Source organism: Eublepharis macularius, chromosome 6 (assembly GCF_028583425.1).
Source record: "Eublepharis macularius isolate TG4126 chromosome 6, MPM_Emac_v1.0, whole genome shotgun sequence".
Classification (NCBI taxonomy): Eukaryota; Metazoa; Chordata; class Lepidosauria; order Squamata; family Eublepharidae; genus Eublepharis; species Eublepharis macularius.
The window spans coordinates 631,050-645,871 of NC_072795.1; the positions used below are offsets into that span (position 1 = coordinate 631,050).

At 55.4% G+C, this 14,822-nt stretch overlaps 1 protein-coding gene across 1 annotated transcript; it reads left to right on the forward strand.

Annotated features, from left to right (window-relative positions):
- Positions 1 to 550: 550 nt before the first annotated feature.
- Positions 551 to 14,810, forward strand: PPP1R2 (protein phosphatase 1 regulatory inhibitor subunit 2). Its single transcript, XM_054982630.1, has 6 exons — positions 551 to 719; positions 835 to 942; positions 5,034 to 5,111; positions 6,585 to 6,694; positions 7,485 to 7,658; positions 12,869 to 14,810. The coding sequence occupies exons 1-6, from the start codon at positions 565 to 567 to the stop codon at positions 12,934 to 12,936; spliced, it is 693 nt and encodes a 230-aa protein (XP_054838605.1). The 5' UTR covers positions 551 to 564; the 3' UTR covers positions 12,937 to 14,810.
- Positions 14,811 to 14,822: the final 12 nt, after the last annotated feature.

Here is a 14,822-nt window from a genome sequence, read left to right on the forward strand (position 1 = left end):
GGACGCCCCGAGGGGCCAGCAGCCCTCCTGCGAGCGCCCCCCCCCGCGGCCCCCTCCCCTTCCCCGGCCGTCCCAGCCGGCGGCCCTCACGCCCCGTGGCGGGGAGTTCCGCAGCCTCCCCGGGGGCCGCCTGCAGAACTGCCCCCCCTCCCCGCGGCCAGCCGCAGCGGATCGGGGATCGGGCGAGAGAGGAGCCGCCCCGTCCCCGCCGCGCCTGCCCCGCCTGGGTCGGGCCTGCCCTTCCTTCCGAGCGGGCCCTCAGCTCTTGCCGGGCCCTCGGCGGGCGCCCCAGGCGGGCTTCAGGCGGGGCCCGGGCTGACTCCAGCCGCCCCCTCGGCCCGCCGCCAGCGGCCTCCAGCGCGCAGCTGCGGCTGCAAGAGGGCGGGGCGTGGCGGCGTCCCCGCCCCCTCCTCCCGGGCTTCCGCGCACGCGCCGCCCCCCCTCCCTCCCTCCCGGCCGGACTCGGCCCCGCTTGTGACGCCACGCGTGCCCCGCCCCCGCGGCGCCTGCGCCGTGGCGCGGCGGCGCTGGAGGGCGGGGCGTGGCTCGGCGTCGGCGGCCGGGATGGAGGCGAAGGCGGCGTCGGGCTCCGGCAGGCCCGTCAGAGGCATCCTCAAGAACCGCTCCGGCTCCGGCGGCCCCGGCCCCGGCGCGCCCCCGCCGCCCGCGCCCGGCCCCGCCGCCCCGCGCGCCCACGAGCAGGAGGAGGACGCCGCCGGGTGAGGGACGGGGGAGGGGGAGGGGGAGGCCGCTAAGGAGGGGGGGGGGGAGAGAGAGGCCGACCGCCCTGACCGCCCCTCCCTCCCTCCCTGCCTCCCTCCCTCCCGCCCGCAGCAAGAAGAGCCAGACGTGGGACGAGATGAACATCCTGGCCACCTACCACCCGCCGGGCAAGGACTACGGCCTCATGAAGATCGACGAGCCCAGCACGCCCTACCGCAGGTGCGCCCCGGCCGGGGAACGGGGCGGGGGCGGGGCGGGAGGCGCCGGGCCTGGCCCTGCCCGGGAGGGGGGGAGGGAGGGGAGGGGAGGGGAGGGGGGAAGGAGCGGGCTGCCCCTCCCCCCCCTCCCAGGGCCAGGGGGGCGGGGCAGGCCTGCCTTGCGGGCCCTTCGGTGACTCTCGGCTAGGCGTTGTGCGCCTCGGCCGCTTTGCCCCGGGGTGGTGGCTGGGGCCGCCCGGGGGCCGCCGGGGCCCCTCCCGAGCCTGCTGCTCGGCCGTCCCGGTTTCCCTGGCGCCCGCGGGATGTCTGAGGGAGAGGTCCGGGCTGCGCAAGGCGCCTCCGAGGCAGTCGGGCAAGGCCCTTGGGCCAGTGAATAAGCGTTGGAAGGGAGCAGGGACAGCCCGAGAGGACTTCAGCGGCAGCAGCGTGGAGCGCCTCGGCGGGTCAACGGCGGGGTCGCCTTCAGCAGCCAGCGTTTCCTTTGCTCCCTTCCCCTTCCCCGTCCTCCTGTAACGGCGGGGTGCAGTCGTGTTGGGTGCCTTCTCGCTTGATGCCCAGCAGCAGCGTAAGGCTGGGGAGACATCCGGTCAAGCAGGCGGCCGGGCACGGGGCTCTGTGTGTGAGGCTGGGCCGGCCACTCGCCCTTGCTGACCAGTCTGGCCGGGGTCGCTGTGAGTAGAGAAGGGAGAACAACCAAGTATGCTGCCCTGAGCAAAGGGGGGTGGGTGGGTGGGATAAAAATGCAATAGATGGGTCTGGGCGGGAACCCGTTGCCATGGGGGGTGGGGGGTGGCGGTTTTCCTACCTTCTTTGGAGGCATCCTGCAGTGATCCAGGGCCTGTTTGTGTGTTTTGCAGTCCAGGGACAGGGTGAGGAGGAGGCGGCGGCATCTCCTGTTGCAGAGGCTGTTGAACTTCCAGTCTGTGGCTGGTGGTGACATACCTGAAGGCAGTCAAGATGGTGATTTTATTCCAGAGAAAGGCAGTTGTTTGGGAAAGGGTGTTCCTGTGATGGAGTTGGTGCTTAAAAGGAGAAGAAATTCCAGCAGTCTTAGTGGTGTGGGCAAGGAATGCCCCCGTAGCCAGTGAGGAAGAGCAGAGGGCTGAGAACCATGCCCGAAACACAGGATGAGCACCCTGTGGCAATCAAGGGTGGCAGAATGTAGCAGCTCCCAAGAATGAAAAGATACGGGCCTTGAACGATCTGACTCGGCCGGCAGAAGAGTCACAGTAGTGGACGGTTTCAGCCTCTTTTTCTTAGAAAATATTCTGTCCGTCTTCGTACAGGAAGCAGAAGCAGTCAGCAGACTGAGAACCATCCTGTCATAGCCAAGAAATGGCAGCCTCTTTATGAAAACAAAGCAGAAATCATTTATTGCCATCCGTTTGAGCAGCTGATTACGATGAACTGAGGCAACCGTGAGATCAGCACACAGGCGTCCTTGCTTCTCTGCAACCATAAGTCTGGAGAGGGTTCATCAAACCATTATCTGCTTGAGCTCCACAGAGTCACAGAGAGGAGGGATTATCGGATCCAGCCGGGCTTTTCTCATGTTTCAGGGGTGATGCGCCTAAAGAAATACAGCCAGGTCCTAGAAAGGAGATCCTGTACTTTTTCCTTTGGGTTTGGGGAAACATCTTTGTTTCCTATGAGCCCAAGAGATCAAAAGCTGTGATGCTGCTCTGTGCCATGCACCCGCTGACTGTTCAGTGGGTGGAGAGTGTAGGAAATCGGATAGTAAAGGCGAGTGGGTGGTTTTGACCACTTGATCAGAATGGCAACTAGTAGGCGGCCAGTGACTCTGTTTTTCAACATGAGATATCGGGAAATCTCTGCTGGCTCAGACCAGGGAGGGTCGGTCTAGCTCAGCATCCTGCTGCACTCGGCATCCAACCAGTTGCCCTGAAGAGCCAGCGAACAGGGCGGAGAGGCCAACCCCCCCCCCCCGGTTACCTCCTAGCACTGGGTTTCAGAGGTGTGCTGCGCTCCGAGTATGGAAGCTCCCTTCAGTCACCATGATTAGCGGCCTTTGAAGGACCCGTCCTTTGTGAATCTGCCTCACCCCTTTTGAAGTCATCTGTGCTCCTGGCTGCCGTTCGTCCGCTGGCGGTGAAGTTCACAGTTGAATTACTTGTTGAGTAAAGAACTTCCTTTTGTCTGTCCTAAATCTGTTGCCCATTGTCTGCCCCCATATTCTGGGACTGTGGGGAAGGGAGAAAAAATCCTCCCCGTCCATTTTCTCCGTCAGTTCCCCCCACCCCCCTTTTGCCGTGTTTTTTCTCCACTGAGCAGGCCCAGACTCTTTATCAGCTTTTCCTTGTAGGAAGGGTGTCCCAGCCCCTTGATCATCACATTGGACTTCATTTGCCATGCTGTGGTCCACTCACCCAGTTTAGACAAATCTTGTTGCTCTCCACAGTCCGCTTTAGTTTTTTACATAGTTGTCTGCAAATCTGGCTCCTGCGCCGCTCATCCCCAGTTCCAAATCGTTTAGGAACCAATTAAATTGCTCTAGCCCCACTGGTCCCGATCCTTGTGGGACTCAAAGGCTCACTTCCCTCCATTGTGAGGCTGTCCGTCTCTCCCTGCTCCTTGCTTCCTGTGAACCAATTTTTAATCCCGAAGAGGACCTGCCTTCTCAGTCCCTCACTGCTACGCCTGCTCAGCAGTCTCTGGTGAGCTGCCTGGTCAAGCACGTGTTGGGAGTCCAAGAATACCATGCCTACCAGTCCACTCTTGTAGATGCCTGGTAATTGGCTCCAGGAGGTGGGTGAGGCGGGACTTCCCTCTGCAGAAGCCGTTCCATTACCGGACTTGTTGGGCCACGTCTGCCTGGAGCCAGAAGTCTCTTACGAAGAGACGGTGCATGTTCTTGGCTGAGATTGAAGAGCAGTTAATTCATGTACAGATAAAACAAAGAATGTGAGGTTCCTGACACCTCAGCAAGTCCCTTGCGTCAAGCCTTGGTGGCCACCAAGTCCTTAACTTCACAGCAGGAGAAGATGCTTGGAAGGTCAGCTGACCGGGATTCCTGCCGGCGTGAAGATTACCAGCTTCTGTGTCAGCACTCTTGTGTGGTGAATGCGGGTGGCATTTTGAAAAACCGTCTGGAAAGCTAGGAAATGCATGGGGTTTTTTTAAACTTTGGTAATTCTTTGCATTTAGCAAATTTTTCTTTCAACCAGAAGTATTAAATGTTTAATAAATAGTTTTGAAATTAATAATGTTGTCGTTGGGTTTTGGTTGTGTATATGGGGTGGGATATAAGCTGTCACCCTGTGATAAGGACAGTGTGGGTTTACGTAGTTCAAAATGACCCCACACCGTCATCAGATGTGATTCAGCAACTGTGTGCGATGAAGTGGTGCAGGCCGGGCACTGCTGCAGAGGCTTAGTTGCCGGAGCGCTCGTGGCCCCTTGAGGGCTGTGAAGGCAACCCGGCGTTGGGCTTTGCTTTCGTATAGTTTGTCAGGCAATGAAAACTCAAGAACCTTCTGCAGCTGTCTGGCAGACGAGACTTCTTGCGGCTTTTTAGAAATCCGTTTCTTTAGATGTAGGTTTGGAGTGACTGGCAGCCATTGGGATTGTGTGGGTTAAACATGTCTTAAATCCGCGCAATCTCTTGTTATTCTGTAGTGTGCATGCTTGGTCCCCTCTCCCACCGATTAGTTCTGGTCTTTACTTTTCAGAGTTCTAAAAACCAGCCCTCCTGCAGACATTAACAAATGGTTTATTTCCTGCCCCTTTGGAAAGGGGTTCCTGTTGTCGGATACGGATCTTTGAACTTCTCTAGCTTTAGCCATTTTCTTACATTGAGTCAAGGACTGATTTGTCCCAGGCTCTACCGTTGCAGATTTCTGCTGGATCTCCGTGGTTTTATAGTTTTAAAATTATTGTGGTCACAGATTTCACGGCTTTGTTGACTCTTACGTTTTTTTGGTTTTATATACTGCCCTGTAGATCGTTTGGTGACCTACTTGAAGCAAGAAGGTCCAAGAATGCAGAGCTTTTTTCTTTTTGATGTATGAAATACCTCCACCTTGGTGACCAATGTGTAATTTTCAGCACCAAATTCTGTTTTTATCCTGTTAGCATGGTAGGAGACGACGAAGATGCTGGCAGTGACACGGAATCCGGTGAAGCCCTGACTGCAGATGTGCTGGCTAGAAAGTAAGTGTGCTGGGCAGCCTGGAAGCTTTGCCTTTAAGTCAAGGCTCAGTGGTCGCCCCCCGCCCCCTTTCTTTGCCCCTCTGCTTCCTGGGACAACGTTCTTTGCTTGCTGGCCTGCTTTCTCTCTGCTTGCTCTTTCAATGCTTGCACTGAGGAAAGCTCCCGTTTCCCTGCCTCTGTTGGCAGCCTTTGGGGCCCTCCTGTTTGCTCTCTTCCTTGGAGCAAATGCCTCTCAGGTCCGTGGCTTTTGGGATTACTCACATGCCCAGCTGTGTATCCCTGAGTCGTCGTTCCCACCCCCCCCCCCGGCCCCCACTTCTCCAGCTTGATGCTTCTGAGCTGCTGTCTTTTGCTCTCTGTCGTGACTCCTTCGTAGCATGCTGCTGGTACACATCCTTCCCCCCTGCATGGTCTTTGGCTATTCTCCTCCATCCCCATTCCAGTGGGTAGCCAGCCTTTACCCCAAAAGGATAACTGTGTATGCCTTTGGCAGTCCAAGCGGATGCTTTCTTCCTTCTCCTCTGTTCTTTCCCCAATCGTTTTCTGAACAAGCGTGCATGCCAACAAGTAGAGCAATAACTGCATGCTGGCTTGCAGGTACTCAATGCAAGCTTTAGGTACTCTTAATTCCAACACACACACACACACCGCAGTTGAGAGGCCCATGTGCATTGCAGAGTTGGATCTGTTGGGAGGCTGTTTGCTCTTTGGTTCTCCCCTTGCAAGAACACTGGGCAGTGTCGCAATCCTGCAGGCATCCGTTGGAAATTAAATCTCACTGAACACGGTGGGACATACCTAGGATGGGGCTGGAAGGGGCCTGAGCTCTCCAGCAGGGAGGGGAGGGCATGCTTTTGGAAGCAGAGCGGTGTGGCAAACGAGAGAGTGCTTTCGGTGGAGTGCGTGCGATAAGAATACCAGATGGCCCCTTATGGGGCTCTGCAGGTAAGCTGGAGGATATCCAAGACCTCTGGGCTGATCTTGGGTCCTACAAGAACGAACACAAAGGCATGCACGGGGGGTGCTTCACCTAGAACGCTTCGCCTCAGAGCTGCAGATTTTCCCTCTGGGACTGGAACGGCAGCCTTGAATGCGATCTCGCCGTTAGATGGTTGTGATTCACTTTTAAGTGGTCATGTGTATGCTTAAACCAGGTTATTTTTTGGAAAAGCCTTAGCATGATTTTTTTTTAAATCCAGTATAAATAAATCCCAATGAAATCAGCTTACATGTCTTCCTTTAGAATGAAAATGAACGATGTTGAAAAGTGTCCTGAACGGAAGCTCTTAATCGCATTGCCAGCCACCCAGTGCTGCCACAGGGGGAGAGCAGCTGCCTCCTGGCACGGCCCAGGCTGCAGGCCAAGCAGCGGGCATGGTTGCGTTGGCTCCTGGGGGGGGGGGTGGGATTGGAGTCTTGCTGGCCTGTACCGTGTCGTAAGTTGTACCTCCTCCTGGTGATACATTTGTGCAGGTTAGAAGCTGCAGCAGAAGGGAAAGGACCAAAGATCCTTGCTCCACAAGAGAGCAGTGATGAAGAGGAGGAGGAGGAGGAAGAGGAGGAACTGACCCCAGAAGAGCTCGGTACTTCTTGCTTTGTTGACGGTCCCCAGGCAATAGCAGGAGTGAAATAGCAAGCAAGTTATTCTTGTTGAGGAGCGAGGGTTGAATAGCTCTGCCTTCTCAGCCTTACAGCCACTGTGTGGTGATGATTCCCAGTTCTCAGAGGAGAAGGTGAGGTAGAGGTAAAAACTTGCCAGGGGCCATCCAAAGAAGATCGCAGGTGGGATTTGCAGTAGACTCACGATGCTTTGTCAGCTGACTGGATTGTTAAAGCAAGAGCTTTGAAGCCCATGGTTCTCCCACCCTCATTTGATTCTCATTTGTGAGGGAGGTCAGGCTGAGAGAGCAAACCTCATGGCAGAGGGGGGACCTGAACCCAGGCCTCCCTGGTCCTGGATCATCTCCCCAGTACTGATCCTAGTGCTTTCAGAAGCACAGCAGAACCGCCCTCTTGGACTGGGTTTGGGATGATTAACATCTACAAAGTGGCAGAGGGTGGGAGTGGCTTTTGATCTGAGAGCAGCTTAATTTGCGTGCAGTTTGCTTTGGGCTGTAGCTGCCCTCAGCTTCTGGGATAGATGGATGATCCGTATCCATGCTTGCTACTAGCATGGATGCACCCACTTTCCTCGGACCCTTTTTTCGGTGTGAGAGCTGCCTCTTCCATCAAGCTCCGTGTCCTCTCATGGCAGCCAGCAGGGGTGGTCTGGTGGGGTATGTGTGGAAGCTGGGAAGAGTTACACCCCCTCGGTGTGCCCTTGGACCGGTTTTAAGAGGCAAAGATGCTATGACTGAATATTTGTGTCTGCAGAAAAAAAAAGGCAGTTTGAAATGAAGAGAAAAATGCACTACAATGAAGCTCAGAACATCAAACTTGCGAGGCAATTGATTGAGAAGGAACTGCGGGGTGATGCAGCCGATGAGGAAGAGGACGAGGAAGAGATGCGGGATGCAGCAAGCTCAGAACAAATGAGCCCAGAACTTGGTGAGCCCTTTATTCTCAAAGCACGCGCCAAGAGAGGGGTTTCTCTCTCTGGCTTTGCTTCTCAACTCCACAAGCTGCTAGGGAGGGCCTATGGTGTATGGCTGGGAATCGTTTCCAGTCGGCTCTGTGCTGGCATAAGGTCCCCCCCATGCTCTGACTCGGATTCTTGCAGCCCTGCATCTGGGCCATGCTCTTGGTTTCTGCCTGAGCAAGAGTTGGTATCTTGGCTGTCTCCCAACCAGGGCTTTGTGTGGCATCTGCGCTCTGGGCAGCAGAGCCTTCTCTTTTGGACGTGCTGTAGCCAGCTTTGCTTCTGTGCAGACAAGCTGAGAGTGTCTGAGGACCATTTTCTCTTTGAGCTGGAAGAGGGAGCTGTGGAGACCTAAACTGAGAGATTGCAGCCATTCTAATTTTCCCCAAGAAGGCAGCCCCTGGGGTTGTTGAGTTGTGTGGAATGCAAGTTAGTACCTGCCATTCCAGCTCTGAGGCCAGGCTCCTATGTCTGAACTGTGCCACAGCTGAGCCTGGAGTGGGGCTGGTGTCTGTTTTCTCAACCCACCGTTCACATTTGTATTTACATTCCAGATGCAGCATCCCGCAGGCGGAATGTATCCTTCTGCTTCACCTTTAATTGAGTCCGTTTGTGTCTTAAGTGCATCGGTTTGGAGAGGGAAAGAACTTTTCTCTTCCAATCCCCTTCCTTGTCTCTGTTCCTTCCCTCATTCTCTGCTGGGAGCATCCTTCACATGAATAAATTGAGCACTTTCTCTCGAGACGTCCGTGGGTGAACATCAGTAGAATAAACTTATGCCTGGCCTTCACAGAGGCGCACCAACCTGGTGGTCTCATTCACAAACCTTGCTGCTTGACACGTACTGGAGTAGCAGTGTTGGGGATTTGTCTGTGTTTGCTTCCCTCACAGAGACCTTTACCTTTTCCTGTGTGCTTTCTGAATCTATAAACTGAGGTAGCTTGTTTGTCAGAAAAAGGGATAACATGCACAGCGGGGCTGGGGTAAGCTTTGGTGGCATTAAAAAGGGCTGTGGGAATAATCTCTCTACCCAGAGGAGCACAGTGGCACAGAATGACATTGGCAGCCCCACAGCGCTGGGCTGCTCAGGAGGACTGCTGGGTCGCAGCCGACGAGATGGCGAGCGGGCCTGCTGGGCCTGCTGGGCCTCGCCATCCGGCAGCCAGGGGCACGGAGCGCAGGGCCTCCTGTCTGCTGCCTGCCTCGGCAGGCCCTCGACCAGACACAGCCCAGGTGGGCTGAAAACTTTGGGAGCGCATGGAAGGGAAGGTATATCACGGGCAGAGCCATCCTCAGCGAGTTGACTCAGAAGTCCCTGCTTGCTCTGGCAGGTTTTCCTGCTGAGTAAGTCTGCCTGGAATTGCAGACTTGGGGGAGAGAGAGAGAGAGAGAGAGACGCTTGCAAGACAACCTCCCCTGCCTGGGGCTGGCAGTGCAGCTCAGACAGCTGACTGGAACTAGGAGCTGTGCTCTCTTCTGGCTGGAAGTCTGGAGGGCGAGGGCGAGGGGCGTGCTCCAGAGTAAGCTGGCTGGGGCTTTCAGAGCGTCCTGGAATCATGTTTGACTGGGCAGGGCTGGGGCAGGAAACAGGAGGTGCCAACTGGCACTGCTGCTGTGCCTTGGAACAGGTGGCTGAGGGAGACGGAGCCGTCCTCCTCCAGCTGAGGCGCTGGCCCAGGAGTGGGGCAAAGAGGCCTGTTGCTGTCTCTCGGGGGGTGGCGGTGGCTGGGAAGCCCTTCGGTTGTGTCCCGGAGGGGGTTCTGCCAGGGCCGGCCCTGGTTCTTCGGAGGACTGCTGGGTCTCCGCAGGGAGAAAAGCGGAGAGTGTGCCTTGCGTGGGAGCCGGAGGTGTGGCGGTAACAGAGGTGTTGGCTTTGTGTGATGGGCTGTGGAGACGCGGTGCTTGCCACCTGTCCGGCCTCTGGTTCAGCCCAAGCAGTGTGAGAAGGGAAGCTGTCAGTTTACCCCTGTGTTGCCCCTGGCATCGTTGTACAGTGTTACGCTGCCTTTCCTAGTGTGGTGTTTCCTCTTGGGTCTGGCGTGCTTGACTGAAACGTGGCTTGGAGCAGCTCAGCTCTGCCTCTGGTGGCTGCAGCAGGGCTCCTCCTTCTATCAACCCTGAGCTAGAGAACACGGTTGGGATTTGGGCGAGCTGCATTCTCCGACCGTCTTTCTCTTTGCACGGGTGGTGCAGAGTGGCCTGCCTGGACTGAATCCAGGGTAGGGCCCCTCCTGGCTGACACTCTGCCTGATTGATGCTTGCGCTGAGGAGTTAAAGGTTGTCTGGGGCTTGGCTGGCTTGAGAGACCTCGTGGCTGGTGGGGCCTTCGGTATCCTCCCCAAGGGAGCTTTGCCACCTCAGGCTCAGGACTTCGGGGTCAGCTGGTTCCGTCTCCGGTCATGACAGGTCATACTAACGAGGGGCATCCCCTGGCTCTGCTTATCTGTAGCATCGGGCCCCTCCATACAGGCTGGGGGCCAGTCAGGTTGGTCTGGGTGACCCCTTCCCTCAGATAAATGTGCCCCGTGGGCCTCCAGGACAGTCTGGGGTATTTTGAGACCCTGGGCAGTGCTCTGACCTCCGGCTTGCTGAGGCAGTCCACCCCCCCCCCTTATTTTTTTAGCCAGCCTGGAGCAATAAAAAGAGCACGTTTCACGGGTGAAAGACTTTGCTGAGCCTGACCATCAGGCCGGTTTGAAAACCTGTGAGGCAGCCCCCCTCCCGCCAGAACATCTGCTGAAGCAGAATTGTGTAGGTCTATCAACAGCCTGGAGGCACCGAGGAGTGACTGCTTTGTGGTTGTTAATGTGATTGTTAGTTGTTGAACTTTGCACTGAAAACCTCTTTAATCCAAGCAGGACACAGAGTCGAATGTCGGTCATATGCCAGGGGATTGAGAAGCACCATCTTGTCAGTGGGATGCTTGGGGGGGGGGTCCCGGACCAGCATAGGTCACCTCCCAGGAGCTGTGACGGCCGCTTCCTGCGGCTTGTGTCCTGCCTCTCCTTCCCGTGGGCATCATGCTGTGAGAAGGGGGCAGTGCCCCTTGTCAAGATCGTTAACTCTGCTCTGGAGCAGGGATTCCTTCCAAACCAACTAAATCTTCCCTGAGAAAGCCTTCCCTAGTTCAGCAAGATAGAGCCCATTTGAAGGTCAGCCTCTGATTTGCCCTTAGTCGGCAGGGTGGCTGAGCCAACTCCTGACTTTCCCAGGTGCCTTTCTGTCTGGCTTCAGGCCTGGCTGGGCGGAGGCCAGAGCAGGTGGGCCACGGCCAGTTGAAGCTGGGACTGGGCCAAGGCGCGGCATGCCTTTGGTGCCGTTGGCGCGCTCGGCAATCTGAGACTGCGGGCTGCTTAATCCCACGTAAGCATCCAGAGCCAAGGGCGGGGCTGCATTTGGGTAGGGTAGGACTCCGAAGGGAGTCATTGGAGGGTCTGAATCCCCAGCTGATGCGTGTGTGACTCTTAGCATTCGTGAATGAGATTGGCCCTCGCTTTAGGATTGGGGTTCATGAGTATGTCGATGGCATCCAGTGTGGAGCTGCCCTTAAAGACCACGTGGAAACCTCAGTGAATGTCCAGTGCAGTTTCACATTCAGTGTCAGGTGTGGGCCCATATCTGTAAAGCCCTTCATGGGCTGGGGCTTGTATATGGGAAGCACAGGGTCTTTGGGCAGGAAGCCATGTGCCGGCTTCTTTCACTTGGTGCTTGTGGCTGCCTGCCGTCGGATGGCTGGGCTCGTGTGCTGCCCAGACATAGGCTTTTCTAGCCACTGCTGCTTCCTGCCATCTGGAATGGGCTGCCAGAGGAGGGGAGAGCCCCTCTCTTCCTGGCCTGGGGCTGTCTCAGAGGGGCCAGTTGATTAGCTTGTTGCTGGCTCTCAGTGCTAAAAGGTTTGCTGTCTTTACTATAAAAAGCGTTCGGCCTTTCTGAAGGAAGAGTATTGGTGTAATTCAGAAAGCGTTATTTTGTTAATATTTTTTCAGGCCTTTCCATAAAATGATCTTTATGGCTGCTTACTATAGGACGGTGGGGTATAACGTAAGAGTCTTACGGTGACTGCTGAAGAGCAAAGGGAAGAAGGGAAAGGGAGGGGTGCTGTGGGTCTCCCTGGGGAGCAGGTGCCAGGCGCCTTCCTGCTTCTTCCTCTCGTGGGGGCTTTGCTGCGTTCTCACTTCTGCCGTGGATGCCCATTTCTCCTCTGCAGGAGCCTCCAGGCTGCCCCCCTGCCTCAAGGGGGGCCCTGTTTCTGCCCCTCTCCCTTCTCTCGGCGTGAGGCATGGTAGAGGGGAGGGGAATCGTGGCCTGAACTTGCAGTCTTTAGGCCTGAGAGCCTCACCCTTTTCAGTGAAGCTGTTCAAAAGATTTGTCTCCTGGCACAAGAAGACAATCCTGCCCAGGCTCTCAGCCCATAGGACTGCACTCTCCCTTGCGTACAGTTCCTGCACAGCTTGTGAAGTTGTAAAGCTGCTAGCAGATCCTGGAAAAGTGCAGTGTGTTTGCTGAGGGCGGGGGTGGGAAGCAGGTTGGAGGCTGGGGGTGGGGTGGGGTGAGAATGGCTGGTGCACTCCCAAGTCGTCTCCTTTGACAAACCAAAAGAGATGCTGGGTGGTGGAGGTGGTTCTAAGTGTTTGGCTGAGCAAAGAGCTCTGGCCTGGGGCACCAGCTGTCTGGCACAGGAGCCAGGGAGGCAGAGCCCCTTTGGCTGCAGTTCCCCGACCTGTCAGTGCCCTTGAGTGTCGGTGGGACGCGGATGGTTTTATTGAAGGTCGTGGAAGGAAGAGAAGGAATGTGGGGGAGCAAAATCCTTCCTGTACAGGGTGTGTACTTTCTTGGACTGCTGCTGTTTCAGCCGTGAGACTTAATTCAGCGATGCTCGGGCCTCTTGTGGATTTCGTGATAAAGTGGGGCTGAGCTATTGGAGAGGGCTGATCAGAGCTCTGGCCCCACCTAAGCCTAGGAGCGTTCCTGGGACACCTGGATCCCAGGGAAGGGCCAGGAGCGACGTGCCTCTTCCAAGAGCCTGAGGTGTTGGGCTTCCCTTCCACTCTGTCAAGACACCCAGGCCACTGACAGAGAACTGAGACTGGTGGATCTGCTTCCGGCGCGGCTCGCGTGTTTTGTGATGCGAGTGAGCTTCCCCCTCTGAGAAACCTTGTCTGTCTTCTCTTCCCTGCAGCGCCGGCGCCTAGCGATCCGCTCGAGAACGTGGCACACAGCCTAGAAGAAGTCTGCTCGGGACTCTAGCTGCTCCTCAGGCCAGGCCAGACCAGACCTCTGTATTCGCTGCTTCACTGCTCTGCAGTTCTGGCTCAAGTACTGGGGAGCGTAGGAGCTCTCACTTTTGTATTGCCAAGAACGGTGGTGATGGTCAGAGCTTGTCTGTTGGGCAGGTGGAAACTTTGCCAAGCTGGTGTATTCTTGTGCCTCTTTGCAGAGAAGACCACTCCATTCATCACCTGCCGAAGAATGTGGCGCGGTGCTGGTGACCTTGGCACATTCATGTCGCTCCTCTTTCTGGTTTCGAAACATGCAAAACAGTCACTCTTGTGCTCTGTTCTTCCTTTAAGTGGCTGCATGAGGAAGGGCTGTGGCATTGATGTGCCAAACTACGCAGCCAAGAATAATTGCACCTGTATTGAACTTCCCGGCACTTTGCAAGATCTACTAAAAGAAGGGATTAGATTAGTAGAGTAGCTTTCCTTTTTGGTAGAATTTCCTGGTTTCCTTCCTCCCCCCCCCCACCCCGGTTTCATAATTGAGCTGGTCAATATGCAACAAAGGTTTTCTGCACAGCTAGCTCTCGAGAGAAGGGCGCCACATTCATGTTTGTGGCCAAAAAAAAGGGAGAATGGTTTTTGCATGTCCTCTCGGGTTCCTGAGATGTGGGATGATCGAAGTCTGAAAATGGTGGGAAGACTTCAACACGTGGTGGTGCTTTGTCACGCTCTGTTCTGCCTGTGATGGACTCGGCTTTGGACCGCTGCCTTTGGCTTTCTCACCTTTCTGTTCCATCCTTCTCATGTGCCACTCAAGAGTCCCTTGGGCATGTGGCTCTGCCTTCAGAGAGAGACATCACCTTTGACAATCCACACTCGCGAAAGCGAGTGTTCTCTCCGGTAATCCCAAGCATCTGTCCTCTTCTGACCGCTGCCTTCTGGCCTCTTCTCTGTCTCTGTCCAGTGCATGGCTAGTCCAGCAGGTTGTGGGAATGCCACAGGCATTAGAGAGCCTGGAAGCAGAGTTAGGGCAGGCGAGGTGGAAAGCCAGCCGCCGCCGTGGGGTCCTGCTCGAGGACTGTGAAGGGGAAGCCAAGAGTTTGTTTTCATGTTCATTCTAATTATGCGCACGCACAAATACTCCCGAGTGTGGAAAGCTCTGCTTTGTCTTTGTTCCTTAATTTTGATTTAAATTTGGTGTGTTGACAGCTCCATACAATTTTATGGGTCTAATTTAAGGTGACTTACTGTCTACCATGTGAGTGTGAAGTCTGAATAAAGTACTGAAACTCATGTTGTAGTTTACTGAGCTTTGTGTGGGACTTTTGTAAAGCCCCGGCTTCTCTATACCTAGGACAGGTGCCGTGTGTATGTGCCCAGGTGGTCAATGGAAGTGCACAAGACAAAGGGATGCCCAGTCTGTGCAAGCTGCCTGGCCTTCTGTAGGCAGTCTTTGTCTCTTTGATACTGACGTGGAAGGAAAGGGCCTTTCCTAGCTCACTGCTTTGTTCCAGTAAAAAGACCGGCCCTTAGTAGAGCATTGGTCATTTGCAGCCTGAGGCTTCATTCTGGCGACCTGCAAGCTTGAAACGGGTGGGCCTCTCCAGTCCCATGGGGTGGCCCAGGGCGGTCAGGAAGGCTCCTGAACTTCTGTGGTTCTGCAAACTATGTGAAGCGATTGTTCAGGAGGGCATAAAAGCCACAGTGCTCTGTTGTACTGGAACGGCTCGTGAAGGTGTTTTAATAAAAGAAACAGGAGTGTGAACTGTGCTGCCTGTTGTGTTACCAGGTTCTCACTGCATTGTTTTCTACTTGCTGTCATTGTTTAACACGTCTAATGTTTAAGTTTTGTTTCTGATCTCTGTAATCCTAGTCCTATTACATTGTTTATTAGATCTCTTATCCTATTCATTG